General features: G+C 37.7%; 1 protein-coding gene across 1 annotated transcript; it reads right to left on the reverse strand.

Moving 5' to 3' along the window:
* Positions 1-16,507: 16,507 nt before the first annotated feature.
* LOC103318529 (ethylene-responsive transcription factor ERN1) lies at positions 16,508-17,497 on the reverse strand. Its single transcript, XM_008223521.3, has one exon. It carries the CDS (start codon positions 17,378-17,380, stop codon positions 16,508-16,510), a length of 873 nt encoding a protein of 290 aa, XP_008221743.2. The 5' UTR covers positions 17,381-17,497.
* Positions 17,498-17,843: the final 346 nt, after the last annotated feature.

A 17,843-nucleotide genomic window follows, 5' to 3' on the forward strand; every position in this document is an offset into this window, starting at 1 on the left:
AAAATGGAAGTATTATTGAAAGACACATACATACGTGTATAAGACAAGTATTAAACAGGAAAATGCTCCATTCTTAGTAAATTTAGGGTTTACCTATAAAAATTCTTTATATGGGTAATAACTCGAAAAATGTAAAAAAACAAAAAGGGACCATAGAGACTCGAGTAATGACCTAATAGTAATGGATAATGCTCTAAACGAAAATAAGGGAAAAAAATTTATTTAAAAAAGGACCCCAATATAACCGAGCGGCAATACTCTTTAAAGATATTACATTTAACCGTATAGCCGCGCAGCCATACTATTTATTTAGAAAAAATGAAGAAAAAAAAAGACCCTAGTATAGCCATGTTGCTGTACTATTTATTAAATTAAATTAAATTAAAAAAAAGACCCGGCTAAGAGTGAATCTTTACATACTGAAAAAAATTGTGTACATTACCTTGAGCTTTTTCCACAACAACACACTTAACAATTAAAGTCACCAACAGTTAAAGGCAACTTACCCCAGCAATATGTACTAACCGCACAGAAAGAATAACCACCCCAATTTCTCCAGATAACACTGTCTGAGCATGAGCCATTAGAGACAAATCAGCCTGCAATGTTACAGCAACCATTGAAGCTTTGAGACGGACAACATTCTCGGAGAATACACTGGCCCACAAAATGAAATCTAGTATATATGTTTGAGAAAGAGAGCACATTTGGAAGGAACCACAGGCAAGACAATCATATTTTACATATAAGAAATTAAAAGATATTTATATGCACAACAAATGTACCAGCATGCAAGCAGTGATGCAGCTAGAACAGCAAAAAGTGGTGCAAAAGGTATCACAATTTTAACCACTGCAGGAAATGCACTCTGCATATAAGAACCTAACAAATTGGAGCAACAACGACCTACAGATGACAGAATAGAGACCATAAGCCCCAGCTGATGGATAGTATAATATTACTGAAGTTTATTATATTTAACTACTTAACCTGCATGGTGCTGATTGACAGTTTGGCAGCATCCACAGGGATGTAAGTCCCTGCCAATATCTTTGTTAGTAGAGGAGGCAGGGCTACTGCCCCAAGAGTTGTGCATACCGTCATTACAATCGACAGAGGAAATGGACTATCTGACCATGCCCCAGGCATTATTCAGTTGAATCACTCAGTGCAGGTGCAGCACAGCCATAAACCTTAAAAAGCATTTAATGGAGTTGAATAACTTGCCTAGGCGGCCTAGGCAGGGTCTAGGCGGGCGCTAGGCTGGCCAGGTGGGGGCTGGGCGGGCTAGGCGGGGGCTAGATGAGGGCTAGGCGGGCTAGGCTGGGGCTAGGCGGGGGCTAGGCGGTCTAGGCGGGTGCTGGTGCCTAGAAGAAAAAAAAAGGGCCATTTTGGAACTCCAAGGTCTTGGACGAGATGACGATGGTGCTGAGGCAAGAGAGAGAGAGAGAGAGAGAGAGAAATGAGGATTGAAGAAGAAGAGAGGTTGCGAGTTACGTTTAGGGTTTAGAAAGGGGCCTAGCGGGAGAGAAAGGCCTGGGCTTCATAAAATACAACATTAAATGGATTTTGCATTATGAAATCCCTAAAGTAACCACTAATAAGTAACAAATAACAAATAAATATTTTAATATTTTAAATCAAAAAAATATTATACTATTTGTTTAATATATAATTTATATATCCTTTTATTTTTCATGATTTTGGTATAAATTTATAATTTATAATACTAAATAATTTATTAAAAAAAGCACAGGCACTCGCATAGACCCCCATTACTCCTCTAGGTTCTAGGCCCTTGCCTGCCGCCCCCTTACTGTATAGTGATTTTTTGAACGTTGGGATTAACATGTTGGTAAATCGAGGTGTACTAGCACTTCAATTTACAACCTTGCAATTTTAACCGACTCCAATTCCCTTCTGTTTGTGTTCATAATTAACTAAAAATTAGTTGCATTGCATGGCATTTAGATTTAACTTTTCTGGTATAATTTTTCTCAAGACTATAAACGAAGAACCAGTTTCATCAGTTCTCAATTGATTGTGCAGTGGCTATATGTCTCCGGAGTATGTCATGGGCGGTATGTTTTCTGAAAATCTGATGGCTACAACTTCGGGTTCTTGCAATTGGAGATTATTAGTGGCAAAAAGAATACCAACTTCTATTCTAGTGACCAACATATAGGCTTCCTAGCTTATGTAAGCTTACACTCTAAATCTTAATGCAAAATCTATCTTTCATACAGCTTAAGCAACCTATATGAAGCTAAATGCAGCAGAGTTTAACAATACTTGCCAACATACATGAAATTTTGTTAGGCATGGCACTTATGGAATGAAGGAAGGGGTTTGGAGTTGGTTGATGAAGTATTGGCAGATTCATATTCACCTTCAAAATCTCATGGATTTTTATTTTTGAAACCCAAAGACATTGCATGTGCTTGGGTCAAGTTTCAGATTGGCAAGCACATGGAATTGCATACAATTATATTGGATTTTTGCCTCAGTTTAGGTGCACATTGATATGCCCTTTTTTTTTCTTCACAAACATGATCCAATTGGTATTTGGTATAACAAACACAAGCAACATATACAAGTTTTGGCATGCAGCTAGCATACCAAATTCACAAAATGTAAGTGGGGATAAAGGGAACCAAGGTCCTGGGAAGGAGTTGTCCAAGAGATGCAACTCCCCACACAAAACTCTCGTCTGGGGACTTGGGGGATTTCTATTTGCGAGGTAAAATGCCTCTCGATGACCGAGCTGAGCTTTTGATGTATGATAGTATCTTTACAGATCGAAGACGACTTGAGAGACTTCTCGGTGTGGAAGCAATGATGCCTTCACTACAAGATCATGAGCGCTTCAGCTTATGGGTAACTTTATATTTCTGCATAGAATACAATGCAGACTAATATATCTCATATGTAAGAATGAGATGCCTAATATCAAGTACTTAAATTTGAAGGGTGCAAAAGTCAATCGGGATGGTCTTGTCACGTTGCTGCGCGGATGCAAAGATTTGGTGATGTTGGATGCCAGAGATTGTTCTAGTTTCGATGAGAATGACGATGAAATATCAAAGCTTGCATCTCATATTAGTCAATTTATGTGCGAGGGTTATGAATTTCCTGAATTTCTTTGTGGTATGGACAATTTTGTTCTTCATGTTGATGGATACTCATTTCATCTGCATGTGGAGGAGACGTGGGATGAAATGCTCAATGATTTGCGCAATGCGTTCAATGATTTGGGCGACGAGGAATGAAGAACTATTAAGTTGATTGTACTAAGCGATATCTCATCTTTTTTATATTTACAACACTAATGAGCAATTATGTGTGTTGAGTGTGGTGTTCATCGTGTGTTTTTGGACAATGTTACTCTAATGAGGGCTTGTTGTAAGTTCCTATCTTGATTTCATAATAAGATGTATGCTTAATTTGGAAAATGGCCATTCTAAAGTCTTTCCCTACATTTTCTGTAATATCACATGTGCTTGCGATTGTTCTTCAGCCTTGCCTCTGCCTCTATTTCTATCTTAACTTTCCCTTCCCACCAAAGGTTTTCCTAGCTAAATTTCTTTGAGGTTTAGGAAAAATTTCGTGGTGAAAGAATGTTGGTTGCACCAGCTTAACAACAGGCACAACCAGTAAAAAAAATGAAATAATATGTTATATTTAAGAATGAGATGCTACTTCTCATCTAACACATGTTGTTTGAATTCTCATTTAGAATAGTTCATATATCAATGTCATATGACCTCTGATACCTTCAATTAATTTCAAAATAGAGCTGCAAACTTCCCTTCGCTGTCTCGTTAGATTGTTTTATATCCAATTTTTCAACTGGCATATCTCATAGCAGAAGAGCATGGTCGTCAAGTGCAATGAGAAAAAAATGTTGCAATTGGGTTTAGTTCATAATTACAACGGATACATTTTAGAAAGTAAATTGATATACAAGCAATTTTATACTATGAAATTCAAAATTCTTTGATCCTATAAAAGGTTGGCGGATACCTTTTATTATTATTATTATTCTTGGTATTTATGAGTTTAACTTGTATTATTTGTCAGAAATAAAATTCATTTTTTATTCTTGCCTAAAGGGCTAATAGCTGGAAATCATTATTATTATTATTCTTGGTATTTAAGAGTATAGCCGATCGGCTATACTTTTTGAATATAATCCAAACGAACACGAAGCCTGCACTCGCAGAGGGCGGAGGTTGCAGACCCAGTCACAGCCATTTCGCTTCGATTTTCAGTTTCTACTGATTCGTCCTCCTGGTTCGACACTGAAAAAAGACCCAACCCGCCTAGGAGGCCCGCCCAGCCGCCTAGCTCCCGCCCAGCCGCCTAGCGCCCGCCTAGGCCGATTTTCCGAACACTGCGATTCACTGAAAGTCTGAAACCCGAAATTGAACAAGTTTAGCTGCAAATTTGAGCTTGAGATTGAGATTAGGAAGCCGAAGCAAGCACAAGTCAGGTCCATAGAAGAAGAGATCATGAGACTCTTAATTCATCTATTTCCATTCCTCTCCCTGTTTCCCGCCTTATTCTCTTCTCTCTAGGCTCTCTCCCAAACCACATGTTCACCTCACCACACCAACGACAACTACGACAATTCCTCCCTCTGCCAACTCCGCCTTATTCTCTTCTCTCTTTCCATTGACGGCATGGCGCAGAAGAAAACAACACAAAATTTGCTGACTTGGTGTCTGTCTTCAGTGGAAGGAAATGATGAAGCTATCCTATCATGGAGTTTCTATGGTCTTGCCAATAACCAGGTTTTTGAGGTTGAGGCAATGACCCTTTAATTTTGAAGGATAGCAAAGATTATTCAGCAACAAACATCTCAATTTTGAAGGATTCAAAAGGTGACAAATATTTTAATCTAATCTCTTAACAATTTGTGTCTAATAATGGCTATAATATGCCGTTAGAGAAACAGACATAGAGGTGTCCATATCACTGTGCTGGTGGTAGCAGTTGGCTAATATGTACCTACAGGAACTATGACTATGTCTGTTTTCTAACCGTCTTGTATTCAGTCCCATATAGCATGGCTGGTCTAACAGATGTTCTATAAACTTAGCTTTCAATTCTAGCAAAATATGATGATCACACTATATATATGCTTAACAAAACCCTCCATTTTACCTATCGTGCTTTGATTCTATGAGCCACATCATCTCCATTCTCCCCTTGTATATATGGATGATTGAGTACTGCAGAATTGGTTATACTTTAAGTCTTCTTTTAAGTTTATGCAAAAACGTGTATAGGCGCACGGCTATACTATCCCTTTGAAAAACAATTAGGGAAACCTGAGTACAGCCGTGCGGCTATACATTTTTTAAGGGTATATATTCTTTTTATTCAATAATACGTGTATACTATGTGAATTTTGTGTGTCTTACTGAATTTTTTGTTAAAAATACATGTATTAAACATGAAAAATATGTGCGTACGTGTATAATACATTATTAAACGTGAAAGTGCTAAAATCTTTATACGGGTAATAACTTTGGAAAAGTAAAAAATTAAAAAGGGACGATAGATACTTGAGTAATGGCATAATAATAATGGATAGAGTTCTTGGGCTATGGAGAAATTGAATTAAGACACCCAAATGATTTCACAAAAGGCTTAATAAATAGAAATTAATTACTCTGTGTTCTTTTTCTTCAATCTCTTTACATTAAATAATAATTAAAATATAATTACTAAGCAAAGTTATTTAAAAAGGCTAAGATATTACTTGGTTACGTATAGTAAATCAACGAAGTAGGCCAAAAAAACAAAAGTAAAGAAACATATTTTATTTTTTTTAAATATTGAAAGTAAAAAATAGTATAGCCGCACGGCTATACTATGTATATGCAGGTGCCACGTGTCAAAAGTGTAAATGCTACTTTTTTAAAAAAAAAATTAGGGGAAAACGAGTACAAGATCATGCCTTCACTACAAGTGGGCGCTAGGCTGGCCAGGTGTGGAAGCGATGATGCCTTCACTACAAGATCATGAGCGCTTCAGCTTATGGGTAACTTTATATTTCTGCATGGAATACAATGCAGACTAATATATCTCATATGTAAGAATGAGATGCCTAATATCAAGTACTTAAATTTGAAGGGTGCAAAAGTCAATCGGGATGGTCTTGTCACGTTGCTGCGCGGATGCAAAGATTTGGTGATGTTGGATGCCAGAGATTGTTCTAGTTTCGATGAGAACGACGATGAAATAACAAAGCTTGCGTCTCATATTAGTCAATTTATGTGTGAGGGTTATGAATTTCCTGAATTTCTTTGTGGTATGGACAATTTTGTTCTTCGTGTTGATGGATACTCATTTCATCTGCATGTGGAGGAGATGTGGGATGAAATGCTCAATGATTTGCGCAATGCGTTCAATGATTTGGGCGACGAGGAATGAAGAACTATTAAGTTGATTGTACTAAGCGATATCTCATCTTTTTTATATTTACAACACTAATGAGCAATTATGTGTGTTGAGTGTGGTGTTCATCGTGTATCTTGATTTCATAATAAGATGTATGCTTAATTTGGAAAATGGCCATTCTAAAGTCTTTCGCTACATTTTCTGTAATATCACATGTGCTTGCGATTGTTCTTCAGCCTTGCCTCTGCCTCTATTTCTATCTTAACTTTCCCTTCCCACCAAAGGTTTTCCTAGCTAAATTTCTTGGTGAAAGAATGTTGGTTGCACCAGCTTAACAACAGGCACAACCAGTAGAAAAATGAAATAATACGTTATATTTAAGAATGAGATGCTACTTCTCATCTAACACGTGTTGTTTGAATTCTCATTTAGAATAGTTCATATATCAATGTCATATGACCTCTGATACCTTCAATTAATTTCAACATAGTGTTGCAAACTTCCCTTCGCTGTCTCGTAGATTGTTTTATATCCAATTTTTCATCTACATAGAATACAATATGAATCGATATATCTCATAGCAAGAGCATGGTCATCAAATGCAATGAGAAAAAATGTTGTAATTGGGTTTAGTTCATAATTACAACAGATACATTTTAGAAAGTAAATTGCTATACAAGCAATTTTATACTATGAAATTCAAAATTCTTTGATCCACAAAATGTTGGCGGTACCTTTTATTATTATTATTATTATTATTATTATTATTATTATTATTATTATTATTGGTATTTATGGGTTTAAACTGTATTATTTGTTAGAAATAAAATTCATTTTTTCATCTTGCCCAATGGGCTAATAGCTGGAAATCATTAGAATGGAAAGTATTAGTAAGAATTTAAATTCTCATTCCCCAATACCGCTTGTATAAATAAAATAATTGAAGAAATAACTCTAGTCCACCCTAAACCCTAAAATGATATGACAAAATTGTATATTTAAAAATTTATAGCCGCACGGCTGTACATTCTAAATACATTCAGATATTTTAAAGGTATAGCAGTCCGGCTATACTCTTAAAATACTAATATACTTGAATATTTTAAAAGTATAGCCGATCGGCTATACCCTTTAAATATAATCCAAACGAACACGAAGCTTGCACTCGCAGGAGACGGAGGTTGCAGACACAGTCACATGCACATCCATTTCGCTTCTCTATCAACTCAAGCTTCGATTTTCAGTTTCGACTGCTTCGTCCTTCGGGTTCAACACCGAAAAAACACCCAACCCGCCTAGGAGGCCCGCCCAGCCGCCTAGCACCCGCCTAGCCGCCTAGCCGCTCGCCTAGGCCGATTTTCCGAACACTGCCATTGAGTGAAAGTCTAAAACCCGAAATTGAAGAAGTTTAGCTGCAAATTTGAGCTTGAGATTGAGATTGGGAAGCCGAAGCAAGCACAAGTCAGGTGCATAGAAGAAGAGATCATGAGGCTCTTAAATTAATTCATCTATTTCCATTCATCTCCCTGTTTCCGGCCTTATTCTGTTCTCTATAGGCTCTCCCAAACAACACAGTACTGGTCATTTTGATCTTTGTATTGTGTCCTTGATCTAGGAATGAAGTATTTGAAAGCAGAAGATTGAGGAGTCAGAAATTCAAGAAAAAAGAAAACCTTTACTTTTTATCATCCAATGAACAATAAATGCTAGTTTCTGAGACAATTCTAAAGAAATATTTTTCAAACAATGTCAAAAGTTTTCTGGCTCTATCTTGTTTCTAATCATGTCACTGCTGGAAGATTTCTTTCTTCTTTTTTCCTTGGTGGCTTTTATTTTTCTTTCAAACTTTGTTTTAAACAGCAAGATGATTCCATACCTAGTTCTGATGAAGCCATTCTTATGTAAATATCTTGCCCATTTATATTGGAATATCTTATATCAACCAGATCGCTGAACCACAGCAAGCACCCCCTTCCTCCATCTCTGATATCCAAATTTGAAAAAGCGGTGCAGGAGCAGTTGTTCATGCACATCATCGATCACATTCCTTGAGGTTCATACTTGTGTTATACCAGGATTGTTCTGTACTTGGCAATTTCACCCCAGAGTACTTCTTAAAGAGGTCTCCACTGCAATTCAGTTGGCTCTTTCTCACACAGCTACATGACCAATCCACCAAGTCCCAGTCTTGTTGAAAGTTCGGTATAAATCCTTTCAAGCAGCTACATACTGGGGACTTGTCAATAATACATGCACCATTCGGACCACATATTCCATATTTGTCACAGATATCAGTCGTTACTATATTAGATAAACGACCCAACCTTGGTTTCCATCACTCCTGATGTAGCACAGCCCAAATCCATCTTGAGTTAACGCCAGCCTGAAAAGAGTTGAGCTGTTGAGAAGTTTATAACCATAATATACTTCATCATTATTATCCAAACACAAAATCATATGTTGGATTTAAATTATGCATCCCACTAAATTGGATTCCATTCCATGGTGCAGTCCGATATTTTATAACAGAACCCTCCCTCAGAATTAATTCATGGTATCCATAAAGACCAAGTTGATATGCATAATGTCCTTGAGAAGGATCCTGGGGGCTTTTACAAGGTGTAAGATGCCAATTAAGACCTGTGATTTTGTTCCTAACAAGCTTCATACTTGGTATTAATGTATCACCTGGGTAATCAAAACTCTGCCATAAACTATTATCAGGGTCATTATGTTATGACCATTGCCATCTATCACAACAAGATTTCTGGAATCCAAAAGCTGTGCCACGGGATTCTGTGCAGAACTTGATGTGTTGGAAGACCTGTAGTGTTCTTATGGTCGACTGCTCAACTTGAGTACACCTGATGAACCAATGAGGGGTGTGTTTCTTTTAGTCTGCACTATATATGGAGAGTCTGACTCTAATTAGAAGATAATTGTATTAATTTGATAAAGCTTTGTCCGTAACTGTCTCTCACCTTAAAAAATTTCACAATTAGCAGCATTAGCAATACTTGATTAGAAAGTAGAAACCCTACAGTATATAGTTAAGTTGAGTAGCTGGGAAGACAATTAGTAAGCTTTCAATACTAAAGTTGAATAGTGGGGAGACAAATTACTAAAGTTTCAAGGACAGATAAATAGGATGAATTTCTCGCAAGGGATCCCCTTTCACTGTAGCTTGGAGTAGAATTCGTTTTGACACGATATCAATTATCAATGTAAACACGTTACGGATGCATTATCGACAATATCGATGCACGTCATACCAAAGGCTACACTGTTTAAATATTAATATATTCAAATATTTTAAGAGTATAGCCGACCGGCTATACTCTTTGAATATAATCCAAACGAACACGAAGCTTGCACTCGCAGAGGGCGGAGGTTGCAGACCCAGTCACAGCCATTTCGCTTCGATTTTCAGTTTCGACTGCTTCGTCCTCCTGGTTCGACACCGAAAAAAACCCAACCCGCCTAGGAGGCCCGCCCACCCGCCTAGCTCCCGCCCACCCGCCTAGCGCCCGCCTAGGCCGATTTTCGGAACACTGCGATTGACTGAAAGTCTGAAACCCGAAATTGAAGAAGTTTAGCTGCAAATTTGAGCTTGAGATTGAGATTGGGAAGCCGAAGCAAGCACAAGTCAGGTCCATAGAAGAAGAGATCATGAGACTCTTAATTCATCTATTTCCATTCCTCTCCCTGTTTCCCGCCTTATTCTCTTCTCTCTAGGCTCTCTCCCAAACCACATGTTCACCTCACCACACCAACGACAACTACGACAATTCCTCCCTCTGCCAACTCCGCCTTATTCTCTTCTCTCTTTCCATTGACGGCATGGCGCAGAAGAAAACAACACAAAATTTGCTGACTTGGTGTCTGTCTTCAGTGGAAGGAAATGATGAAGCTATCCTATCATGGAGTTTCTATGGTCTTGCCAATAACCAGGTTTTTGAGGTTGAGGCAATGACCCTTTAATTTTGAAGGATAGCAAAGATTATTCAGCAACAAACATCTCCAATTTTGAAGGATTCAAAAGGTGACAAATATTTTAATCTGATCTCTTAACAATTTGTGTCTAATAATGGCTATAATATGCCGTTAGAGAAACAGACATAGAGGTGTCCATATCACTGTGCTGGTTGTAACAGTTGGCTAATATGTACCTACAGGAACTATGAATATGTCTGTTTTCTAACCGCCTAGTATTCAGTCCCATATAGCATGGCTGGTCTAACAGATGTTCTATAAACTTAGCTTTCAATTCTAGCAAAATATGATGATCACACTATATATATGCTATCCTAAACCCTCCATTTTACCTATCGTGCTTTGATTCTATGAGCCACATCATCTCCATTCTCCCCTTGTATATATGGATGATTGAATACATGCTAGATAGTGAAAGTTTTTGCTTTTTGATATACTCTTAGTAGTGCAATTGGTTGCTCTTATATCTTCGTCAGAACCAAAGGCTCCTCTTGGTTAGCAGAATTCAAAGAAATATGGTTCCAGTGGCCATCTAGTAGACGTAACTTTGCCCGCTGCTGAAGTCAAATCATCATAACTGAGTATAAGGAATGGTACAAATAATCTTCACTATTGTTATCAACAGTGTCTTCTGCATCTTGATTCTCTTTCTTTGTTTTAATGAAAGTTTGTAACTTAAATTTGTGTTTCTTATAAAAAGAAAAATTATAAATTGCTCTTATTATAGAGTTCATGCAATAGAATTTGGTTAGTAAAAGTGTTGAGACAGACTTGTTGTATCTACTCAGCATTTTTTGTTCATAGTATTTTGTTTGTGTTATTAAAAGTGTGAAGATAGCATTTTATTCCTATGGTAAATGGATGCTATATGTGCAATGCTTATGATTTCTTATCTCAGTTATAGGAGAAACAAAGACTTCCGTAGCTTCTGGAAATGAGCATATTGGGGAGAAGCAATTAACGGATGTCTTATAAGAAGATGGAGTCCAAAATAGTAAAGGAGCCACGCACAGTTCCAACAATGAGGCACTCATTACCTACTTCTAGTCCAGGCAAGGGATATGACTTACAAATTATTATTTTATTTATTTTGGAACTGCATAATTGGTTATACTTTAAGTCTTCTTTTAAGTTTAATAAAATTGGTAATACATTTAGGTGTTATTTTTTGGGTGTCCAATTCTTTCCTAAGTTAAGAGTATATATCTTCACAACATTGAAATTGTAGCGCAGTTGTGACTGGTTGGTAATTTTGTTGCCTTGTCATTTATTGAACCTGCCTTCCTTCCTTTGTGTGGTAACACTTGTGTTGTTGAACATAATCATGCAGATAGTGAAGAAAGAGATCTCGTGAATATTTTGCCTAGTCTCAGTCTAAAGCCTTCGAATCTTCCTGCTTGAGATGCTCCTTGGAAGTGGGTAACTTCTCCTTTTAAGATGTTACATATGTGTATTCTAACACATGTTGTTTGAATTCTCATTTAGAATAGTTCATATATCAATGTCATATGACCTCTGATACCTTCAATTAATTTCAAAGTAGAGCTGCAAACTTCCCTTCGCTGTCTCGTTATATTGTTTTATATCCAATTTTTCAACTGACATATCTCATAGCAGAAGAGCATGGTCGTCAAGTGCAATGAGAAAAAAATGTTGCAATTGGGTTTAGTTCATAATTACAACGGATACATTTTAGAAAGTAAATTGATATACAAGCAATTTTATACTATGAAATTCAAAATTCTTTGATCCACAAAATGTTGGCGGATACCTTTTATTATTATTATTATTCTTGGTATTTATGAGTTTAACTTGTATTATTTGTTAGAAATAAAATTCATTTTTTATTCTTGCCCAAAGGGCTAATAGCTGGAAATAATTATAATGGGAGGTATCATAAAGAATTTAAATTCTCAATCTCCAATATCGCTTGTATAAATAAAATAATTGAAGAAATAACTCTAGCCCACCCTAAACTCTAAAATGATATGACAAAATTGTACATGTTATAGCCGCGCGGCCGTACTTTCTAAAAAATTCGGATATTTTAAACGTATAGCCGTTTGGCTATACTCTTTAAATATAAATATATTCGAATATTTAAAGAGTATAGCCGCGCGGCTATAATCTTTAAATATAATCCAAACGAACACGAAGCTTGCACTCGCAGAGGACGGAGGTCGCAGACCCCGTCACAGCCATTTCGCTTCTCTATCAACTCAAGCTTTGATTTTCAGTTTCGACTGCTTCGTCCTCTAGGTTCGCCACCAAAAAAAGACCCAACCCGCCTAGGAGGCCCGCCCAGCCGCCTAGGCCGATTTTCCGAACACTGTGATTGACTAAAAGTTTGAAACCCGAAATTGAAGAAGTTTAGCTGCAAATTTGAGCTTGAGATTGAGATTGGGAAGCCGAAACAAGCACAAGTCAGGTCGATAGAAGAAGAGATCATGAGATTCTTAATTCATCTATTTCCATTCCTCTCCCTATTTCCCACCTTATTCTCTTCTCTCTAGGCTCTCTCCCAAACGACATGTTCACCCCACCACACCAACTACAACTACAACAATTCCTCCCTCTGCCAACTCCGCCTTATTCTCTTCTCTCTTCGCATTGACGGCATGGCGCAGAAGAAAACAACACAAAATTTTCTGACTTGGTGTCTGTCTTCAGTGGAAGGAAATGATGAACCTATCCTATCATGGAGTTTCTATGGTCTTGCCAATAACAAGGTACGTTTTTAGGCCCCAATCTCAAATTCTGACTATTTATTTCTGGTTTGGTTAAGCAATAGATTGATTGGTTTGGTTCTTCTTGCTTGAAACTTGATAAATCTTTATGCATTCGATATTCATCCATTGATGGTTCTTCTTGGTTGGACTGCTTTTCATTCTTTGGATTTGCATTTCTGTTATAGATTTTGACATTTGATCATGCCCTCTTGTTTGCTGATAGAAAAAAGAAAAAAAGAAAAAAAAAGATTTGTCTCTTCCTCCTCTTGCATAGGAACACAAAACCCCACCCACCAAAGAACAGAAAAAAAATTTGAAATATTACACCACCTCAAGTGAAAAATCTAATTCATTTAAGCTTTTATATTTGTTCTTGTATTAGCATCTGTGTTTGTGTAGTGTGAACTCCACCTCAACTCCGAAGAAAACAAATAAAAAAAATTAGAGGGTGCATTTGCTAACGTATGGGTTGGGAATCTCTTAATTATATTTAACTTTTCAAACTGCCTTGAAAAGCACCAGATTAACACGCCAACATGAAATGTAGTTTATCGAGCCTCCATTAGTGTAAAAGGACTGTGACTGCATTAGCTGAAAATGCTTTAGAGGAAGGATCGGCTTCCAGTTCATTGAGATCCCTTTCACTATAAAAACCAGGTTTTTGAGGTTGAGGCGATGACCCTTCACCACTCAGCATTACAACTGCAGCTGGCATGCTCGGTCTATCTGCCGGGTTACGCTGCACACTTGAAAGACCTACATGAATTGATCTCACAACTTCATGTGGATCACTGGAGTCCCCTACTGATGTATCAAGCACTTCGATGGACCTGCCTTCTGTGTATAGCATCCATGCCTAAAAGAATGGATCAAAAGTTCAAAACCATTGTGCTTAATTAAAAGAAGAAACAGAAACAAGTAATGAGTAAATCCTCTGTTCCTCTTCCTACTCGATATCTCTAGCACCAACACACCTATTCTTCAACTCATTGAAATCCTCTGTTTCTCTTCTTGTGTAACCTCATTCTTCAACTCATTGAGTCCTTGTCTAGAATGTTGAGAGCCTTTTCACAGCTATTTCTTGTCCATCTTTTAATATACCCTGAAATCCATTAACCATATATGATGACCAAAATCCGTACTCTGTTGTTTGCAAACGTTCAATATACGACTTGTATCCATAGTCCTGACCCAAATGACATGTGGAAACTGTCAAGCTAACTGTGGGGAGGACTATATTTGATTTTACCTTAAAGACTGATCCGAAACCACGTTCTCCAAGTTTATTGTTGTTTGAAAAGTTTTTAGTTGCACAAACAACAGCGGCCAAGTCAAATAATGGTAATTCCAGATCTTCCTTTTGGCCGGGCTTCAGTTCTCCTGTGAAGTACGTAGTGAAGTAAATAATCTAGCATGGAACCTTAGCTTAGAAACCACAGAGGCAACAGCAAAAAATTTCTATAGAACTGAACCTACCTATCTTAGAAAATGGAGGGGCAGAAGAGTACAAAATCAAAGTAGACAATTCGCTTGGAACACCAATTGTATCTATAGAAGGAAGAGTAGCAGTAGGAATAGCAACATCAAGTCCAGCGATACCAGAAACAGCGGTGATTGGAGGAACAAGAGGAGAAACCACTGGTGCAGCTCCCAGGAATGGTGCCGTTGGTAAAGAAACACGGCCGGTGCTATTGACAGCGGGAGTGCCTAGGCTAGGGGACCAGCAATACTGCATACAAAGCCAATGTAAGACCAACTAAAACAATTCAAAAAAAAGAATAAAGTGCTCAGAAAATACCAACCCTGATCCAGAGCCACTAGCGATCCAATTTCTGCATGAGAATTGATCGAGAGCGGGCATTCAATGACTGTAAGATTAATAAAACAATACGTCAATCACCTTCACTCAGGTCAACAACAAAAATTATGCAGTGCAGACACTCTTTCTATGCCAAACTATCACGCTTGGCTTTGCAGTGCTGATGGCTGCAATGCCTTGAGAGACAATGCATATCTTACTAGTTAAAGCAATAATCTGCTAGCAAACAAAAATCTCTTAAATGAGCAATCTTTCCAATATCAAAGGTTAAAAAGGTGGCAGGAGTACACGAGATGGTAGTTCAAATTATTTTTTGACCATATTTTTCTCCTATGAGTTAAAAAGTAAGAAATATATATATCTACTCAAATAAATAGGAGAACAATAAACACAGAAGATACTAAGCCAATCGAACCGACTAAAGATACCATAAGCATCAAGCAGCAAAAAAGCTTAAAAGCAATGGAGCAGCAGCAGCTTCCATACATTCAACAATTATTCCCAGATATTACTCAGCCAGAGCAAACAGTTCTTAGCAATCATATCAGTCCACAAATTCTTTGTGTTAATAGAAAATAAAAACATAAAAGGAAAGATGTAACCAACCAGCCACCACCTTCATCGTCATCAAAATCACCAGCATTTGCTCCAATATCTTGCATTCCAGCTTGGTCTGTAACAGCTGACACCTAAATAGAAAAATAAGGACTCGGGTTCGGGTTCGGGTTCGGGTTCTGTAGATGAACTCCCTAATTACTTAATATATGGTTTTAAGCAAAATCATCCTTTTGGGAAACCATAAGGATGCGCAATTATAGACCAAAATCATGCAAAATAAAAGAATATATAAAACAAAACTTTTAACATTTTCGAACCTTGATATTATCTGACTTTTACTTTTGTATTTTCTGTGACCCATTTTACAAAACCCAACCCGTTAGTTTAAAAAAATATTTATGACCCAAAAAAAAAACAAAAAAGTCAGATATCTTCTTCTTCCCAGCGCCGCCTTCTCTTTCCTCTCTCTGTTTCGATTTCATCTCTCGATCTCTCTCTCAGTCTTTCTTCCTAACAAGCAGCACCTCAGCGCATCCTTACGCGTCGCCGCCTACCCCTAACGAGTAGGGTGAAATCTCGAAGGTGTCCTCCCGCCTAGCTCCTAGGCGGCCGCCTAGGCCGAGTTTTCGAACCTGCTGAACCTCCGCGGCATTGAGGCATTGACAGCATTTGCAGTGATCATGATCATTAAAAGGCTGATTGAAGTAGTGTAAATTGAGAATGAAAAAGAAATCTAAACCTGTCCTTAACTTTTGAGAATGGTTTTCTTCATTTTTCAACCACCAATATCAAAGCGATTGTTAATCATACAGGCAGAAACAAATCCGCAATAGCAGATAATTATATTACAAACTATTAATATCATACAGGTTCCTATAATTTTCATGCTTTTAAGAGCCTTGCTCTAAACACTATTTCTCTCAAGAGACTGACTCATTCAAAACTATAAAACTCGGAGAAAAGAGAGGAAAAGATTAGCAGCCAGCCAGCCATTATCACATCAGCCAAGGCAGAACAACTGCGAGAGAGTAGGAAGATCCCATAAAGCATCACTTCCATCGTACTCATTGTCCACATACTCATTCCCTCCATTCATTGCATAAATCGAAGCTGATATCTGCCTCTCTACCTTTAAGCGCTCAAACTCCGTCACCTCTGCCTCTGCCTCTGCTGCTGCAACATTACCAATGCCTTTTGTTAAGTCCATCCCTTCATGGGTTAGTGGAAGCTGATCAAACCCAGCTAGGAACGGCCATGACTGATCCAAATGAAACATGGCCGATTGAAGCTCCCCAATGCAGTTGCTAAGGTCTGGTCTATATGCATCATCAAACGTTTGAATGTCCTGGCTTTTGTAGCCAGGCAGAGAAGAACTAGAATTAGCATTGCAGTTGGCTGATGAAGTGTCACTAAACGCTTGAATATTGCTGCTACAAATGCTAGAGCTAGAACTAATTCTAGTAGTTGTAGCAGCTATAGGGCTGGATTTTAAGCTGCTGTTGGGGGTTGGTGGAGGGCTTTGTTTTTGCTTCAAATTCAAACTTTTCTTGTGGTTAAGGAGGTTTCTGATTTTCAAAGAGAGTGGAGAATTGGAAGGGACGTGAGTGGAGAAGTTGGTTCGGGTGTTGGAGCCGCGAAGAAGATAAGCAGCTTCATCATAAGCTCGAGCAGCTTCCTCAGCAGTCTCAAAGGTTCCCAGCCACATTCTTATCTTCTTTGTTGTGTCCTTGATCTCTGCCACCCACTTCCCTGATGGCCTCTGTCTCACCCCAACGAACTTGCATTTGGTCTTCAACTTGCTTTGTTTGTTGGCTGAGACTGAGACCCCATTTTCCATTTGCTGCTTTGGGGCTTCTTCACGTTCTTCTTCCATGGCAGATGTTGGTTGAAGAGAGATTTTGTCAATGAATGAGAGAGCAAAATGGTGGGTTGTGAGTTATATAAGCTTTTGTTAGTAGTAGTGGGTGGCTCGTTTTCTCTCTTATGTCAGCATATGTCGATTTGAGTTTGTTTCTAACTGAGGATGACTGAATTATCGAAGTTCGCTCAAGACTAAATCATACATTAGTTCAGACCAAAAAAAAAAAAATCATACATTAGTTATTTGGTTATTTTTACTTGTGTTTATTCTGTGTCTCCATGGGAAATGCAATCCATTCCTTTCCTTCATTTTTTTTTCTTTTATAGAAAATATTTTGCCTTTGCCTCCAAATAATACAAGCACCAAAACCCACAAAGTGATAAGTTAAGAAGGAGATAAATAAGTATAAAGAAAAATAAAATATTAAATAAATAAAAAAGAAGATAAAAACTAAGTGACAACTTGTCAAGTCAAA

Source organism: Prunus mume, linkage group LG1, assembly GCF_029339155.1.
Source record: "Prunus mume cultivar Tortuosa linkage group LG1, ASM2933915v1, whole genome shotgun sequence".
Taxonomy (NCBI): domain Eukaryota; kingdom Viridiplantae; phylum Streptophyta; class Magnoliopsida; order Rosales; family Rosaceae; genus Prunus; species Prunus mume.

Bases quoted from the DNA above. Each gene is read 5' to 3' on its own strand.
- LOC103318529 (XM_008223521.3), bottom strand. From the start codon at position 17,380: ATGGAAGAAGAACGTGAAGAAGCCCCAAAGCAGCAAATGGAAAATGGG.